Here is a 17,059-nt window from a genome sequence, read left to right on the forward strand (position 1 = left end):
TGAGGGGGAAGAAATAATCTGTACTGTTTGGGGTTTAGCATCAGCTACTACCAGTATTGCAAGCTTACTGCTTACCCAAGCTGCTCAAGCCAAGTCTGCAGCCCTACACAGGAGTTACAAACTTTAGGCTTTTCCTTCAGTTACTCTTGGGTACAGCACTGTCCTTGCAAGGGAAGTCTGAGCCTGGCCCTCCAGAAGAGGGATAGCCACCCAACTGCATGTCACTGTTGTACAGATGTGATAAAACATGAATCTGCTTAAGTAGCCATATTTGCATCAGAACATCCATACCTGAAGAGGAGACATTGACCAGGAACTATTTACTGACCAGAATTTGCACCAATACCAAGTGGAGGGATTTGTGGCCAAGACACGGAAGGATTCTGCAAATGTTACTTTATTGAGAGAATTTGAGTTTCCAACATGAAGTTATTCTGTCTTCATAGGAGTTACCAGCTCCTGCAAGGAGACAAGAGAAAGCATTAGATTTTGGCATTAGTTTGTATCCAAAAAGGCAGAATTAGTCTCCCTGACACTGCACTGCGATCGGTTAGTTGGGGAGTGGTGCCCTGTGCCTGAGGACCTGGCCAGTTTACTGCCCATGTGATCAACCCATGCAAAGTTTTGCAGGCAGTGAAGAGCTGCTGGCCCTTGGTCTCCAACCAAGAGGCTTCTTAGATGCAAGCCAAAAGAGTGGCCATTTCCAGTCCTTGGAGCAGTTAGGGCTCCAAGAACCTAATTTTTAGCAGGCTGAGCAGTCTAGCAGCGTTTGCCTTAGGGAGTGCTGCCCTGTAGGCTTGACTTGGATGCTTAGTGGTCAGTGTCTTCCCCTGTTTGGTGTAGTACAGGGGATAGGGTGTGCATTTAAGCCACTGGGTCTTTTAAAAGGGCTTTGAGAAAGGTTGGATAAGTTCACCGGCACATTTAGGCCCTGTGCCAATAGAAGTAACACTCCCTCCCCCACCCTCTAGAAAGGTTTAGTCAGATATCCCATGTGTGGGCCTGCCTGAAAGGTAGGTCAGGCCCATAGGATGCTTGGCGGACCAAGTCAGAGGTATTGGAGTCTAGGAGACTCTAGTTGCCTTCTCACCTGTTCTCTGTCATAGGCTTCATTGATGAAGGTCTCATTGTTTGTGAGGTTCTCTTCTTCCCCGAGGTCGCTGTCCTTGTGGTAGCTGGTCAGAGTCCTAGAGGATGCTGTACTGGAGGTCCTGCATTAGGAGAGTAAACACTTCTGAAGCGGTTGTACTCCATTGCATTGTAGTTAGTAGGAACCAATGAGTGGTCAGTCCTCTGTTAGGAGCCTTGGACCAAAAAGCTAGCATGAGAATTGCTATTCAAAATAGCAATTCAGGGACACCACAGGTAGCAGTGAGTGCAGGTGGCTTTTGACAGCAATGGAAGCACTGGTAGGACAGTGTTTTCCAAGTCCCATTCTAGACAGACATGTGCCTCCTCTGTTGCCCTAAGGAGTTTTACTCCTCCCACCACCAGCCATAAAATCCTGCAATGGGGATGGGCTGGAGGTGATGCTTGTAGGGTGTCAGGCTTAAAGCCTTTTGTTGCATCATATTGCAAGAAGCTGGAGTCTAATGCATTGAAACCCTCCCAATTCCATGATCTCCAGGTTAACTATTAAGTTGTCTAGCAAGATTGGTTGTAGCAGTCTTTAGAACGGCAGTTCTAGGAGTACTTCTATTTACAGCTCTCCAGAAAACAAGCATTTGGTTTTGTTCTAATAGCAGGTGTAAGATAAGTGAAGAGCACAGCTACATTTTAAGTTGGAGGTATAGTTAGCAGGTTATACCTGTACTAGGCCTGGTCAAGTGGTCTCAAGATGGCAATACAACTTTTGGCTCTAATGTAGCTATACTGTTAGAGGCACTTTGCCACAATTAGGGATTCAAACTTCACAGCATGCTGTAGAGATAGTTGTGGCAGATGTCTCTTTAGGCCAGTTGAATTCAAGACACTGTACTAAGTTCCCAGTAGTGCCAGTGACCCCCTAATGGTTGGCATATGCCAGAGGCTTGAGTGTTGGTGGCCCATGGGATTTTAGGAAGTGGTCTGCAGAAGCAGTTGGGAAAGGCCCTGCTCTACACCCTATGAAGTAGGCACCAGTCAGGTTCACCTTTTCACCCTCTGACTTGGTGTGGAGTCTCCACAGGAAGTGACAAGAATGGGGGACTGAGATGAAGAGGGGAAGGAAGCAACCCATTCACAGCCCCCAGTCTGTGGGAGCTCTGATTTAGTGCTGTTTAAGAAGCTTGGATCTGGCAAGCCTTGAGGGTGGCCTGGGGAAAGGCCACCAGCAATAGCTTTGTGATGGCGGGTGTACACTATTTTAAGGCACCCAGCTTTGCTAGTTTAGAGCCATGCTTCTCGTACTTTGAATGAGACTTTACTCTTACTATATCAGCATCAAGGCTGCACCTCTGCTAGATACCATATTAGGGAATAGGTAAGGGGTCCCAGCTGCACGTGATGAGACAGCCCTGAGGAAGCCTGTCAGCATACACCAGGTTAGACTGTTTGGAGAGGTTCTTTACCTTAGAAACGGTCCAAGACACAACCCCCTCTCCCAAACAAGGATTTAATAGTCCCTGTGTGTAGGAAGCACCCGTTAGCAATACAGTCCAGTGTGGGCAGCCAAGTTACAACTGCTTGCTACATACATAGAGATTCACAGAACCAGACCAGAAGGGACTGTTGTAACCACCTACACAGGGCTAAGTTAGACACCTTGTTTGTGCCTCATGAACAGTTCAAACAGAGCATTTGGAGGAATCGGAACCAGGCTTCCCCCAATACTGTGCGGTGTACATTACAGCAGCCTGCATTAACCATTAGTGAAAGTAAATGCTGACGTTTGGTTCAGTCAACAAGCTCCTCTTACTGCTGACAGATTTTAGAGACCAAACATTCAGGTAGCCAGTGATCAGCTGGTGGGAACAATTCTCATTATGAAATCAGACATCAGGAGAGTCTTACCTCTTTCGCGTGTGTTGCCGCCTCATGTAGACAAAAGCTCCCACCATTGCCATGACTACTAACAAGACTACAGCGATGCCCAAGATAATGGGACCAGTGGTCGATGTGACTTCTGTCTTTTCACAGTAATCACCACTGTACCCCAACATGCAGCTACACTTCACTCTGTCCTCTTCAATGGTGCAGTCCCCTCTCATGTTACAGGTTTCACTGCTGCAAGGTTGGGGCTCTGGACCACTTTCAACGCTCTCAGGTGATGGGGAAGGTTCTTCTGTATATTCCCACATACTAGATACAGTGGTCCTGCTTTCTCTGTATGGGGGAGGGGTCTGTATAGCTGGGGTTTTTCTTCTGGGGTATTTTGTCCCTTTTGGATGCGGGTATTGGGTTCCAGTGATAGGTCTTTTGGTGGTTGTCTGGACACGTGTTGGTGCTACCACTTCCTCTTCCTTTCTGAAGCCTGGCTTTGCTGGAGTTGGGGCAGTTGTAGACCTGGGTTTCTTTCTGTCCAGGTAGTTGCCTAGAGGAGGAGAGAGAGTGTTTGATCCAATTTTATTGGAAGAGCTGGTTTGGAGTTTAGTTTATCTTAAGTGGATTAAAGGATAAGCTGATTATGGCTTGGGTAAGGGGGACAAGAGCTAAAAATTACCTGGGATAATGTACTGCATTAACATGCGGGACCTCTCACCTGGTCTGCCTGCAGTGAGGCACACCTGATCAGTGACTGATAGTGAATCCAGAGAGGTTTATGGTGTTTGGACAAGAGGCTGGTGGCTATAGAAGTGTTAGAGTCCCAGGGGCATGGGAAGGGTCTTCCCTGCATCCCTTGAGCAACAAAGATCAGTGCTGTGCTTCAGAGACATTGCTGCCTACCATGGATCTTCTGTTGGAGAATGGATGCAGGTTTCACATGGCAGACCATAGTGATACCAAGGCATGTGTTTGGTAGACATGAAGAGGACGACTAGACTAATTGACCAGTAGCTGTTTTAAGCTAACAGGACAAATCCCATCTTGGAGAATGGAGTAGGGAAGATTTGGTTAGGGTTAGAGGTTTATGGGATGTTATAAAAAAGTCTCTGGTGCCAGACCTCTAGGTGTGCCACAGGGTGGCAAGAGTTACTCACAAGCCAGCTCATCAGATCCATCCAAGCAGTCGTTGTGGCCATCACAAGCTTGCTCCCTGGTAAAGCATTTCAGACCATCTTTGCAGGCTTCAAGTGGTTCAGGGCACGTCACAGCTCTAGTACATTCAGTACCATCCTCCAGATGGTACCCGACGGTGCATTTGCAGACCCTTCCCTGATGGTTTGGCAAGCAGAGCTGGCTGCACCCCCCGTTGTTCTCCGAACAGCCGTTACTGCCTATGAATGGAAGAGGCGTGACACAAGGGTGACTACCATTCTTAAAACAAGACGTCAGTCTCCTGAATGGAGGAGGTCCGTTGGCAGGAGGATGTCTGGACTGGTGTCCCAACTAGAATGCCTTTCATATGGTGGTCATCACCTCAAATGGAGGGAGACCAAGACGACAAACACAGGTAGACCAGCTTAATGCCAGGGAGAGTCTCTAGGAGGGGGTTTTAATTCTGGTTTTATCAGGATTTCACCCCTTATACCACAGCAGAGTTTTAGACTCACCTTGTTGGGTGAACTTGCTGTAGATTTTTAAGTCCACAATCTTCTGGTCCACTTGAAACCACCAGTTTTCCATAAGTTCCAGTTTGCTATGCCACACTCTAGTTGAGCCTAGCAGAGAGAGACACTGATTCAGTACAAGTCAGCTTTCCGCTTGCACTAATTATACATGCAGCACTAACAGTGAGGTGTGTGTGTGCCGATATGATACATTTCTCTTAGGGTACAAGGATCTGCTAGAAACTGACAGTTTGAGCCAGAAGTTCAAGAGGTCTCCTCTACACATGCAGGATGGATCTGCAGGAAGACATACGAAACTAGAACTGTCTCACTCTGGCTTCAGAGTAACAGCCGTGTTAGTCTGTATCCGCAAAAAGAAGAACAGGAGTACTTGTGGCACCTTAGTCTCTAAGGTGCCACAAGTACTCCTGTTCTTTTCACTCTGGCTTGAGACAGGAGAATTTACAAGACTAGGATGACCCAAAGGCCATACATAGAGGGTCTCTCCCTGCCCCTCCGCCCAAAGGCAGGCTACATTAGGTACCACTTGCAGAAGTCCAATTTGTGCAATTAGAGTGCAGGGTTTTAGACTGATATTGGGGGGAAAGTCCTATCCATTCTAAGAGTTGCTCTCCTTGGAGATGTTCCTTATTAGTTTAAAGGACATTATGGAAGGGTCTGTTATTGCAACTGCCTTACCATTGCGGGTCGGGGTTGTCCAGACCATCATCCCTTCACCAGCCGCAAAGAGTGTGAGGCCATGCAGCCCTCCCCGAATTAGCCTGAACCTGGAACCATCCAGCTGAATGCTTTCAACGACACCTTTCACTACAAGAGGAAACATCTTGTTCATGTTTCAGAGAGGAAGACTGACACAGATGTAGCAATGAGACTTATCCAGCTAGGCTGGATTAAACACATGAAGCAAGAGGTGTTAATGAACAGCAGGTCTCAACCCTTAGACAGTAATGGGGTGCATGCTTGTGTAGCATCACCAAGCTCTGGGGGGGCAGTTCTGTTTGTGACCTATTTATAGAGGCTTGCAGGTAGCTGGCTAGTGTAATGTTCCTCAGAGTGGACTCATTGCTTTGCTGAGAGGCCTGGCCTTTCTAGTGTCCCATAAGTCAGTGTGCTGTACCAATATCTAGCCACATACCACATGGACATACCAAATACCAGCTGTAGTCACCAATTCTATTGGTCATGCTCCCAATAAAAAAGTATGACATGCATTTGAGACAGGCTCACATTAAGTTCTGCAGTTTGATTTTAGGATGCCTGTTCCAGCAGTGGCACAGCAAACCACTTTACACAACTACACTGTAGGGGAGGTCATAGCCAAGCAACATTTGGGTTATAAGCTTACAATTCTGAGCTGTGGTTTTGCCATCTTCCACAGAAGATAAGCAGGTGTTCTGTTTGGCTAAGGCAATGCTTGCCTACAGGAATAGACATGTGTTGGAACCAGACTACATGGGTCTCAAAATAGGCCTTGCAGTGAACAACATGCACCAGTAGCAAGTTCTCCTGTAGCTGTGCACCAACCATACCAAGAGACTCCCTGCCCTGGAGGGTTTGCAGCTTAGTGGAGCCACATTGGCAAGCTCCTGTATTCCCCAGGAGAGCCAGGTCTCCTGTACTTACTGTGGTCAGCCCAGTAGAGCCGAGTGCCAAAATCTCCAAAAGTTAGGCCAACTGGCATTTGGGATTTCCTCCAGAGCACCTTCCTTCTGCTTCCATCCATGGAAGCACACTCAATCTTTGGGCCAGCACTATGGTTCTCCATACCCAAGTCAGCAAAGCACATCATGCTAGTAGGTGGGTGCAGCACGACAGAGACCGTGTGATAGAGCTTCTCGCTGATCAGCACAAGAGCATAGCGGCCGTTTGAAGTTGCAACTCGAATGTCTGGATTCCGGCTGTCAATCCAGTAGATGTTGCCACTCAGCCAGTCGAGAGCTAAAGATACCACAGTGCCCCCCACTGGCACCACTCTCTTCCAGGACAGCTTGCCAGAATCCTTGATTCTCAACAGCCTGATGTAGCCATCTTCCCGATCAGCAAAGTAGAGGGACTTATCCCGCACTGAATAGTCTATTGCTGTCAAGTAATCCACATTGGTAAGAGGGAAAACTCTGTGCTCAGGAAGTGTTTCCCCCCTGGCTGCAGGGGACAGCTTTTTCAGATATACCTGGAGTTAAAGAGAAAAGATTAGTGAAATCTTAGTCCTGTTGTGCTTTAAGTCTGAGATTTACTGTAGGCTTCCCAGAGAGTGGGGAAAGAGGGGAGAAAGCATGAGAGGATACATTCCTAGATCAGTCAATCACTGTTCTAGTCTCTCAGAGTTGCAAGGGACAGATTTCACTTTCAGAACCAAGGTTTGGCAGATTATGGTTTCACCATGAGGGTGGAGTCTAGTGCTCCCCACTGATGTTGGGGCTCATACAGAGGTGATGGATAGAATCGGAGTTAGTTTGGCCAGTCATGCAGAAGTACATTCACATTTCAAGGAGCACACACTAGGTTGTCTTTACTGGGGAGACCACAAGCAGCAAGTTTACGAGTCAGCTTGTTGTTACTTAACACTAGAGCCGTTTCTTGACTCATTCCAGTAAGCTGTGGGTTATAGTCTGTCCTAGGACAGAACCACTGCAGGTTATTGTTACAGAATCCTCTCCAGTCATGTGTCTTGAGAGCTATCCTATGGGACATGCTTATTTTCTGTCTGTCCCTGTAGCAGAGGGGTACCTGAGTAATCACTGTTGGGGCAACCAGGAACATGAATGCTGAATCCTTAAGAGGAATGCAGTTCTTCTCATCAGCAAGCACTTCTCCAATTGGACAGCGACAGCTTCCTTTGTGGTTTGGGTTCAGCAGACATAAGTGGGAGCAGCCAAGTTCCCGACAAGGGTTAGAGGCCATTGGTTGTAGCACTTCATGCATGATCTAAAAGAAAGGCCTGGCAGTTAGTACTAGTGAACAAAGCCACCACAAGTCTCTCTACAATGCAAGCCCTCTATTTCCTGGTGTTAGTTTTCCTTATGCAACTATATACCAGAAAGGCCACCTGGGGTCCACAACAGGAAGCAATTGGTTTACATTAACCTTTGAGTGGAGGCCCAGCAGGGAGGGTAACTGGTGGGACTGAGTTTGAGGAAACATGTGATTAGTGTTAGGGAAGAACCAGTGCTGAGGAAGACGCATGCAGGGGTTAGCTGCTGCAGGCTGGCCCTTGGTACCAGGAGACAAAGTTGTATGTTCAGAGGAATCAGAGTTTGTGTCTCATATGAGGGGTCAGATTTGACTAGTTCTATGAGTCACCACAGGTGCAGCCACTAAGGAATCAGGACCCAGGGAACCATTTTGAATGGCAACATGGTGGGAGGTTAAAGATTTCTCCCTAGATAGCTTGGCTCCCCTCCAAGAGGCCACCCCACTCTTCAGGGCCACCAGGCCTCAGGCACAGTTCCCCGGGAATTGTTTGGTCTGGGTCATTGGGAGTCAGCAGCAGGGTAGGTTTTGTGAGAAGGAAGAAGAGGCCCAAGGTGTAGAGCTAGTGGGGGAGGGGGAGAAGCATCTCTGTATTGCACAGAGTTAGAGTCTGCTGGTTTGCAGGTACCTTCAGGCCATAGGGCTGCCCGTGGCGCTTGATCAGCACAGTCCGGTTCTTGCCAGTCTTTTTGTCCACTTTCTGCACAGTCCTGGTTTTCATCTCAGACCAGTAGGTACCATCCTCAAACACGGCTACTGAGAAAGGGCTCTTGATCTGGCTCAGTTGGAACACCTAGGAGACAGGTCAAGTCCATCAGATGTGCCCAGTCTGACGACAGGCAGGCCTGCCTCTAAAGCCAGCTGCACAGTACCTTTATGCCAGTGCCATCCAGGTTGGCAGAGCCAATGCAGTGAAGCTTATCATCAGACCAGAAGATTTTCCAGCTCAGGAGGTCGAGAGCTATGCCAGTCGGCCAGCCCAGCCCTTCGTCAATGAGGACTTTCCTGTTGCTCCCATCCATGCCAGCTTGCTCTATTTGAGGTTTGTCCCCTATTTCAGACCAGTACATTAAGCTATACAATGGGGGGGAGAAGGGAAGAATAGATATTTCAGCCACTTCAGTGACAAGATCTGTCTGCCAAAGCAAGTCACTCATTACAATTCGCAATGCAACTATTAGAGCAGAGATTGAGGGGTTTTGCACTTTGGGCTGAAAGCGGAGCATTTCCATTATCTGAATATTACCACCTTGGCCTCAGACCCCAGGGTAGAGACTTTGATTTAGAGTATTTCAGACTTGGTGCTTTTAGCCATGTAAAGCCAGCCCAGCCCAGCTGCTGGAGAAAGTGTTCTCTAAATAGCTCAAATTATTGTAACTGCTGAAGATTGCTGACTGTTCAGAGCAGGAGTGCAGCTTGTCTAGACTAGGCCGGTGGCGTGTGCAGGGGCTAATACAGTTTTAGTTAGGAGCAGACGAGGGAAGGTAGTCTACCATTCATCCCATGCCCTGCAGCCAGGAAGGAGCATTCCTTTTATTCCTACAGAGACTGAATTAAGCAAGGTCAAGGCTTGATTGAGTCTAGCTGTTTTGAATTGCTAGTTCCTTGTTCTCCTGCAGTGAGGCAGCTACTACATAGTGTACAGCACACCGAGTACCTGTTCGGCTGACCAGATGTCCTGATTTTAGGGTCTTATATAGGCTCCTATTACCCCCCCTGAACCCCCTGTCCTGATTTTTCCACACTTGCTGTCTGGTCCCCCTAGTACCTGTCTAGTGTCACCACATACCAGCAACAGACAGCTTTCCACAGCACTGAGCTCTGGAGGTAGTTAGGAGCCAGTAGATGGTGCAGAGCAAAGTATTGCATTGGTGCTGTCCACCTGGACAATGGGGACATGCCCCCCATCCCCCCCCCATCCCCATCCCCATCCCCCCCCCCCCAGCCAGAACTGCAAGTTGCTGAGGCAGGCATGGTTGTGTACTAACAGCTTGCTACAGTACCCAGCTTCGGGCTGTATTCTCATCTATGTACGAAGTTCCATGGCCAGCATGGTGCGAGTTTATGTTGTGCACCACCAGTGGCTACAGAGAGTTAGCCACAACACTAGTTCTCATTTTTCCCATTGCATCTCAGATTCGATAGCTTTGTTCACAGGGGAGTGGGAGGAGTCACAGCCCATCTTCCATTACTGGACCATCTGGATGGTGGCTGCTGCATTGTGAGGGTGGGACAGGAGGTTAGAGGCCTTACCCTTGCAGTGGTTGCAGAGCCAGTGAGCGAGGCTGATCTAAGTCTCCATCCAGAACCACGGTGTACTCTGGGTTGCCTCTCCAAGTGGCATTCAGGCAAGTGGCCAGCAGCTCTCCTGCGGTCCCATCTGTCCAGTAGAGATTCCTCCCAATCCAGTCCACTGCAATGCAGTCAGACTTGATGCCTGCAACCAGAGAGCCACTTACAGGTTAGTCTTTCTGAAGAGGGCAAAGAAGGACAGATGTCCCTGCTGAGGTAGACAAGCTTTAAGGGTGACAGATTATGTTGACTGGAGTTCTAGGGGCACTGCCCTGCTTGCTTTGTCTTGGCACTGTCTAGTGCCTGAAGGGGACCAGCTTTGGTTAGTGAAGAGGTAGCTGGATTTGATGTGCAGCCAGTAGTGTTGGTTTTAGCCTGTCCAGGTTTCAGGCTGCTACAGACGTGTGGGGCACACGAGAGCTGAGCATTGCCAAGAAGTCAGTGGGAACCAGGGACCCTGAAGGATCTAGAAGCTGCTGGGGGTTTTGGCACCGAAGGAGTTTGTTTGGGATCATGGGCCAAGTACACTGCTGGCCTGCCTGCCAAGTGAGATGCCAGAGTGACTAAAACCTTTCTGCACTAGGCCTATACATGGGTGTTCACAGCTTAGTGCCAGTGTCAGGCTGTCTGCAGACTCAGGAAGAAACAGCTCTGTGTTTTGGACGTGCCTTTCCAGGAAGGCTAGAAACAGGCCCCAGGACTTGCTGAACTGTGCTCCTGGATAATGGTGTCAGTACAGAAAACTCTTAACAGACATGGAGAGCAACGATACTGAACAGCTGATAAGCGGCACATGTCAACCTGATTTAAGAGCCTTGGACACATCAGGCCCAACTGTCTCCAGTTAAAGGGGGTGGGGGGAGAAGAGAGAAGAATTTGTCACCCAGTGCAGGCTATGCCACTTGGGTGCAGACTCTCCACTTGGAGTAACTGCAGAGGCAGCCAGTAATAAGGATGCTGGAGGTACTGAAAGACAGTTGTGACCCTGCTGTAACTAGTTCCTGCAACCTGGGGCAAGTGAGACTATGAGCTTGTCTTGCTATCTAGGCTGTGTTTTCCCTTTGTGGGGTCCTCTGAGACAGGTCTCCCTGTTAAGTCTGCTGGCCAGCCACCAATCCCCTTCCTGCAGGAGGCCAGCAGCTAGTGATTACTGCAAGATTTGGGGAGGGAAAGTTGAATCCTACACCCCACCTTTCACAAGTGTTCCTTTCTTCTTGGTGTTCATGGTTATCCACTTGATACTTTCTGCATTGAGATCCATCCAAAAGACCTTCTGCTCCACCAAGTCATAGTCAATAGAGAAGATGATCAGGTTCTTGTCAGTTGTCGTCAGGACATCCTCGTTCAGACTCCTCAGCCCGTAGAGCAATAGCTCAGACTGGATTGCTACCAGCAATGTTGGCTCGGACCCTACAATCAGGCAGAACCCCATGGGCAGGAGAGTGTTAGTTCCTCTAGAGCCTGTTATTGTATCTTCCCCATCCCAGCCAGACACCCCCCCAGCACTGGGTAGTGAGCCTTGGCTAGATATGTGAACAGGCGAAGCATGGCAAGGTGGTGGCGACCCTGGTTCCAGGGAGCTAGATTCCCATCGCTGAGAACCAGAGGACACTAAGGGAGACTTGTGCTAACAGCCTGGAGACCAAGGGCGACTGAGTTCTGCAGCGGGCCAGCCCTACAAGAGAGGCTGTTCTGATGTTACTGAGACCCCAATGCGGAGGATTCCCTCTGCCTCCAAGAGGTCAGTGGCCAAGCTGTACCCTAGGATCACTGGCTCCCTCTGGCATCAGAGCCCTAGTATTGTATGAGCTACCCCTCCTCGCACAGGGAGAGGGCATTAGCACTCATCTGCAGGAAGCTAGCAGCAGCCTGGGTGCTGCCCAATTCACAGGCTGGGTGTCTGCTGCTAGCCAAGCAGATTCCATGGCTGTGGGCTTGTTAGGCCCATGGGCACCAACACATTAAAGCTCTGAGGAGAGGAGCAGGATTAAGGAAAGGACAAGTAGTCTCAGGACATGGGCTTCCCTAGTTGTTCCAGGGCCCAGAATGATCAGAGCATGTGCAGAGTCCCCTCTCCACTCAGATACTGTTCAGAGGGTAACAAGGGTCTGTGGGGCTTACGGCTTCAGACAAGGGCAGGATTCCAATGGGTTCCCTTGGGCTCAGGTCTCCCTGGCATGCTGGCTAGGTGTTGTTCCCTAGCCAGCTCATACAGGGACCACCAGTATCAGACTAACCTCACTACACTGAAGGGGTAGTGAGAGGGCTGCTGAAGTCAGGTCCCTCACCTGGGAAGGGCTCCAAGCCCTGTTCTGAGCACTGCAAGGAACTAAGGGCCATTGTGGTCTTACCAGTCACTTTACATGTGTGGGCGTCTGGTTCCAGCAGGTAGCCTGGGTGACAGGCACAGCTGTAGGTGCCGTTTGTATTGACACAGGTCTGACTGCACGGCTCTTGCTCTTTGCATTCATTGATGTCTGTGCAGGAGACTCTGCTGCTCAGTTTGAATCCCCGTTGGCAAGCACACCTCTGAAAGCAGAGAGTTAGCTCGCCATGTTCCTCTAGCAGAGTCCCCAGGGCATAGGCCATTCGGGACTCAGGCTTGCAGAGCCTACAGTAGGATTGACAGACAGGGGCCTAATGGATGTTAGGGCCAAGAGCACTAATGGGGGCTTGGACTAGCCCCATCACTGGGGAAGGAGGGGGGGATATGCTGCAGCAGCGGCTGCTTCCTCACCTCCTACATCAGAGGAGCAGCAGCTTTCCCTGCTTCACCCCTTTGGGAGCCTGAGGGAAAGCAAGGTAGGAAACCCACTCAGCACCAGCTGACCTGCTGGGGGCTCACCAGAGTGGGGCTTGCTGGTATGACAAGTCCCAGTTGTGGCCCTTGACTTGCAAATGCATGTTTAGCCTGGGCTGGACATGGACTCCCAGCAATAGGGTCACATGGACGTCTAGGTTGTTCAGTATTTGGAGAGGCAAGGCATTCAGATCATGGGGAGGAGGCTCTCAGGTGACTGGGTGTCAAGGTGTGGCCAGCCAGAGGGATGATACAAGAGATTGGCTGCAGCTGCACTCAGGTGTGGGCTTGCTGGAGAAGGACAAGCAAGATCAGGTCTCCCACTCCCATCCTGGTAGTGGGGGAGCCAACTAGGGTTAGTTTGTTCAGACTGATGGAGGCTCTCGGTACCAAAACCAGTCAACAGGAGTTCCTTAGCGTTCCCTTTACTCACAGGTCCATCAGGTGACTGGTAGCAGATCTGAGAACAGGGCTTCCCACAGGGAGACAGACACTTTCCACCTTCATCTGACCCATCTGTACAGTCCTTCTTGCCATTACAGACCAGGGTGTAGTTGAGACAGTCATGAGTCCCACACTGGAATTCATGGCTCTGGCACTTCCTAGGCTCACCTGTTGAGACATTGGTTTTTACTGGCCACCCCCCTAGGACAGATGGGGCAGGCACGTGTTGATGCCCAGAGATCTGCTGCTCAATACCTCTGAGGAGCACATCACAAGAGCCTAGGTTAAATAGAGGCTTAAAACTGGTCATCCTGTGACAGCCCAAGAGGACGACGACAACATTTATCTTAAAATGGATTAAACTAATGGTTCAGTAGCTAGAGGCCTACAGTGGAGTATGTTGTAGTTGCCAGTACCTGGTATATGTTACATGAATTTGTAGATGTGCTACTGGCCTCGTGTTTCAAAGTGTCTGAAGTGTTATGATGCTAGAAATACTCTCCAATTAGTCATGGGCCAAACTCTGCTCCCTGTGGTCATGGATTAGATGGTGAGGGGAACCTGAGGTGAGGATACCAATTTGGCCTTGTGTTAGAGATCAAGTAGTTTTGAAATCCAAGTCCACCTGGTTATTTGCACCATTTATGTTTTAGCATTAGTCAATTTTGTACTCCAGCTGAAGTCTGTAATTTGTTCCAGGTAGTTTTCACTTGCATTTTAATTAGTGAACTTCCCCATTGTCCTTTGGATTGGTCCCTGCTGTAACAGGCAAGGCAGGTAGAGGGAGGGGAAACAGATCAGTACCTAAATACAGCCAGAAGTCACACAAGGTAAGTGAGCCATGTATGCAAATGGAGGTGAAACCCAGACATGGAAGCTTTCCAAGTCTAAAGAGCATCTATCAAAGCAAGAGCTTTGGCAGCAGTGTCTCTTGCAGTGTAGATTAAGTTTTAAAAGCTTCCTTACATCCTGTTTCATCACTGCCATCTCTGCAGTCTCTTTCCCCATCACAGCGCCAGATGTCTGGAACACACTGGTCTCCACTGCTGCAGGACCACTGCATTGCACTGCAGTGGAGTTTCTCATGCTCACAGTCCTGCAGATCAATCACAACATACTGTAAAGGCACTCTAGGCTAGGGGATGTGACAGTCAGAGCCTTGTAACCCTTGCTGGTCTTGAGTGTATCGTATCTTAACCATGCCAGGGTAGGGGCTGTCCCCAGATGCATTTTTCACTCCTCCCTCCCACCAGCATACAGGGACATGGCCCTACATCAATGGCCAAGAGTCCTAGCCTAAGGACATCAGCTTTTCAGAGGACTGAAAGAACTTGTATGGTCCCTGGCAAGAGAATTCCTTAAAAAACAGGAACATTAGCATCTGGGGCATCAGGGCTGCTTTTTTGGGGGCCTTCTTTAAGCTTGCTCACTGTTCAGAGAAAGCCATAGTATAGGGTCAGTGTTAGTCTGCAATGTATTTGGCAGAGGGTCAGCTATTTCTTGGTAGATTTTTGCCAGGGTTTCTAGACTAGAAAAACAAAGTTGGTCTCTTCTCCCCCACTGTATCATGCTTTGGGTAAGAGCATAGCCCCAGATACTGGATTACGCAGAACATTCCCTTGCTGTAGCTGGCCTTTGGTGCTCTGAGTTATGCTTCTTCAGCTCATCCTTCAGTGTTTTAAGGACCAGGACAAACTGCTTTAGAAGAGATTGTTCAGACTTAAGATGCTATTGGATGGATTGCTCAGATCCCCTTCATCCCTTAAGGGCTATCAGCAGGTCTGAACTCAGAAAGGCGAGAACCCCAGTACTGGGAGTGTGCAGTGCTAGAAGTTTGGATTCCCCACCCAAGCCCTGGTAAGTTAAGTAGTAGCCTTGTTTCCAATACCTGCTCATCGGTTCCATCCTTGCAGTCTATATCCTCATCACAGAGCCAGTCCTTCAGCACACACTCCCCACTTCTGGGGCACTTCACTTCCCCCAGGCGGCACAGCAGTGGTTTGGGGACTGCACAGTCCTCCTCATCCGAGTGATCCTTGCAGTCATTGTCCCCATCACAGCGCAGGGAGTAAGAGATGCATTGGCCACTCTTGCACTGGAATTCGGATTTGCTGCACTCTTCACGAACTGCAAACCAGAGCTGCTGTTTAGTCTAGCTGTGAGCTGGCTTGCCCCAGAGTATATGGAAGCTGCACTAGTACTTTGAGTGTACTAGACTAGGCAGAGATGTATCAGCTAAGTTTAGGGAAGCCCACAGTGGGGCAGCCTAGATAGCTAACTGAAGACTAGTGTGACTGGTCCTCTGGCTGTCCTAATGCCATATTCTGCACTGAAGCAGCTACATACTCCACTCCAGCTGAAGACGGAGGTGTGGGGTGAACCTAGTCCAACACCCAGACTTGCTGCCTTGAGAAGGAGCTCTGTGGTAGTGGAGACCTGAGACAGGATCTCAGGAGCCATTGTTTTGGATCATTCTAGAAGTGTGCAGTGTCTGGTAAAGGGACTGAGGGGGGGGTTCTATGCTTCTCTAGATTGTGTATTCCTGTAACATGCTGCTCTGCCGTGGAGGGGTACAAACCAGCCCTAATCCTAGTCTGCAGTACCTGCTGTAAAGGAATGCTGCCTGAAATTCCCTTATTCCTGCCTGTTATGCCATGAGCCAAGGAAACCCAAACATCTCTGCTGGTCTTACCGCAGCCCTGCTCATCTGCTTCGTCAAGGCAGTCTGGGTTGCCATCGCATAGCCAGCTCTCTGGGATGCAGCGCATGTTGCTGTCACAGCGTAGAGCGCAGTCTTGGGTTGGCTTCCAGCAGCCGAGCTCGTCTGAGCCATCTGGACATTGCTGCACGCCATCACAGTGATTCTTCTCCTCGATGCACTTGTTCCCACTCAGACACTTAAAGGCTCCTGGGAGGGAGGGAGGGCGGGCACAGTGTTAGCCAACCACGCACGTTTACGGAGTGAAGGTGAGCCTGACTCTGCAAGGGCTAGTGCTTTGCTAGGCACTGAAGGATTCTGCATTATGAGCAGGGCACCTAACCTCACTTGCATGTAGGCCAAGCTATTCAGATAGCCGTGGCAAAGCTGAAGGTTGCTTCTCAAAGTTCTAGATATAATTCACTGCCCAAAAACTGTAACCACTAGGCATTTCTCTCCTTACACAGGAAGGCAGTCTTCTAGAACCAGGCAGAGACCGGTCATGGAAGAGACTTGCATCCCTAGAAGGATGCAGAGATCATGGCCAACTCCCACCTGCAGTGAGCAAGATGTCTGCTTCCTTTAGTGCCTGAGTGAAGTTGGTCCAAAGATAGATATCACCTCACCCCACCCTGCTCTAGGGCTACAACGCTGCACATTTTAGTGGTGTAAGTGAAGGCAGAATTCAGTCCTGTTACTGAAATCCACAGCTCTTGCGGATCACGTGCTGGAAGGGGATGCAGTGCTCAGGGGAGGTTAGAGTGTCAGTCACTAAAGACCATGGTTTGCACAGGTCAGTGAGGACAGTCACTTGTGACAGACAAAACTATTCAGAGCTCAGGCCAAGTCTGCAGGTCTAAATCAGATGGGGAATGTCAGAGCCCCTTTTTTTAAGTGTTACGGACTGTAGTGCAGGAGTATCAGTGTTTCAACCAAGGTTTTCTTGACTGACACTGGTAGTAGGAAACTGATTTTTTCGGATAATAGGCAAGGAAGTCATGGGGCAAGTCTGGTCTAGTTTGGTTTGTGCCTCTGATGGGAGCCTGGCCTTCCTGTGGTGGAGAACAGTCCATGTGTGTGGATTGTGTGCCTGGAGGAGAGTAGCATGGCCCCTTCCCTGCACACAGCTCCAAGTCTAACATGGAGTAAGCAGAAGTTGCTGCTAATGGTCACCACCTTGTCCTTTGCCTGTCACAAAATGGTTAA

At 49.4% G+C, this 17,059-nt stretch overlaps 1 protein-coding gene across 1 annotated transcript in view; it reads right to left on the reverse strand.

Annotated features, from left to right (window-relative positions):
* Nucleotides 1–380: 380 nt before the first annotated feature.
* LOC101937126 (prolow-density lipoprotein receptor-related protein 1-like) overlaps nucleotides 381–17,059 on the reverse strand; it is a 38,151-nt gene continuing 21,472 nt past the window's right edge. Inside the window, exons 17-33 of the mRNA XM_065595917.1 lie at nucleotides 15,848–16,063; nucleotides 15,044–15,282; nucleotides 14,122–14,251; nucleotides 13,145–13,323; nucleotides 12,263–12,440; nucleotides 11,103–11,321; nucleotides 9,873–10,056; nucleotides 8,492–8,693; nucleotides 8,248–8,412; nucleotides 7,377–7,574; nucleotides 6,273–6,819; nucleotides 5,328–5,456; nucleotides 4,632–4,739; nucleotides 4,119–4,355; nucleotides 2,992–3,511; nucleotides 1,091–1,211; nucleotides 381–459 (exon numbers count right to left, since the gene is read on the reverse strand). Coding sequence (XP_065451989.1) covers nucleotides 430–459; nucleotides 1,091–1,211; nucleotides 2,992–3,511; nucleotides 4,119–4,355; nucleotides 4,632–4,739; nucleotides 5,328–5,456; nucleotides 6,273–6,819; nucleotides 7,377–7,574; nucleotides 8,248–8,412; nucleotides 8,492–8,693; nucleotides 9,873–10,056; nucleotides 11,103–11,321; nucleotides 12,263–12,440; nucleotides 13,145–13,323; nucleotides 14,122–14,251; nucleotides 15,044–15,282; nucleotides 15,848–16,063 — 3,602 coding nt within the window. The 3' untranslated portion in view covers nucleotides 381–429. The remainder of the gene's footprint in view (nucleotides 460–1,090; nucleotides 1,212–2,991; nucleotides 3,512–4,118; nucleotides 4,356–4,631; nucleotides 4,740–5,327; nucleotides 5,457–6,272; nucleotides 6,820–7,376; nucleotides 7,575–8,247; nucleotides 8,413–8,491; nucleotides 8,694–9,872; nucleotides 10,057–11,102; nucleotides 11,322–12,262; nucleotides 12,441–13,144; nucleotides 13,324–14,121; nucleotides 14,252–15,043; nucleotides 15,283–15,847; nucleotides 16,064–17,059) is intronic.

The sequence above is a fragment of the Chrysemys picta genome, chromosome 5, assembly GCF_011386835.1.
Source record: "Chrysemys picta bellii isolate R12L10 chromosome 5, ASM1138683v2, whole genome shotgun sequence".
Taxonomy (NCBI): domain Eukaryota; kingdom Metazoa; phylum Chordata; order Testudines; family Emydidae; genus Chrysemys; species Chrysemys picta.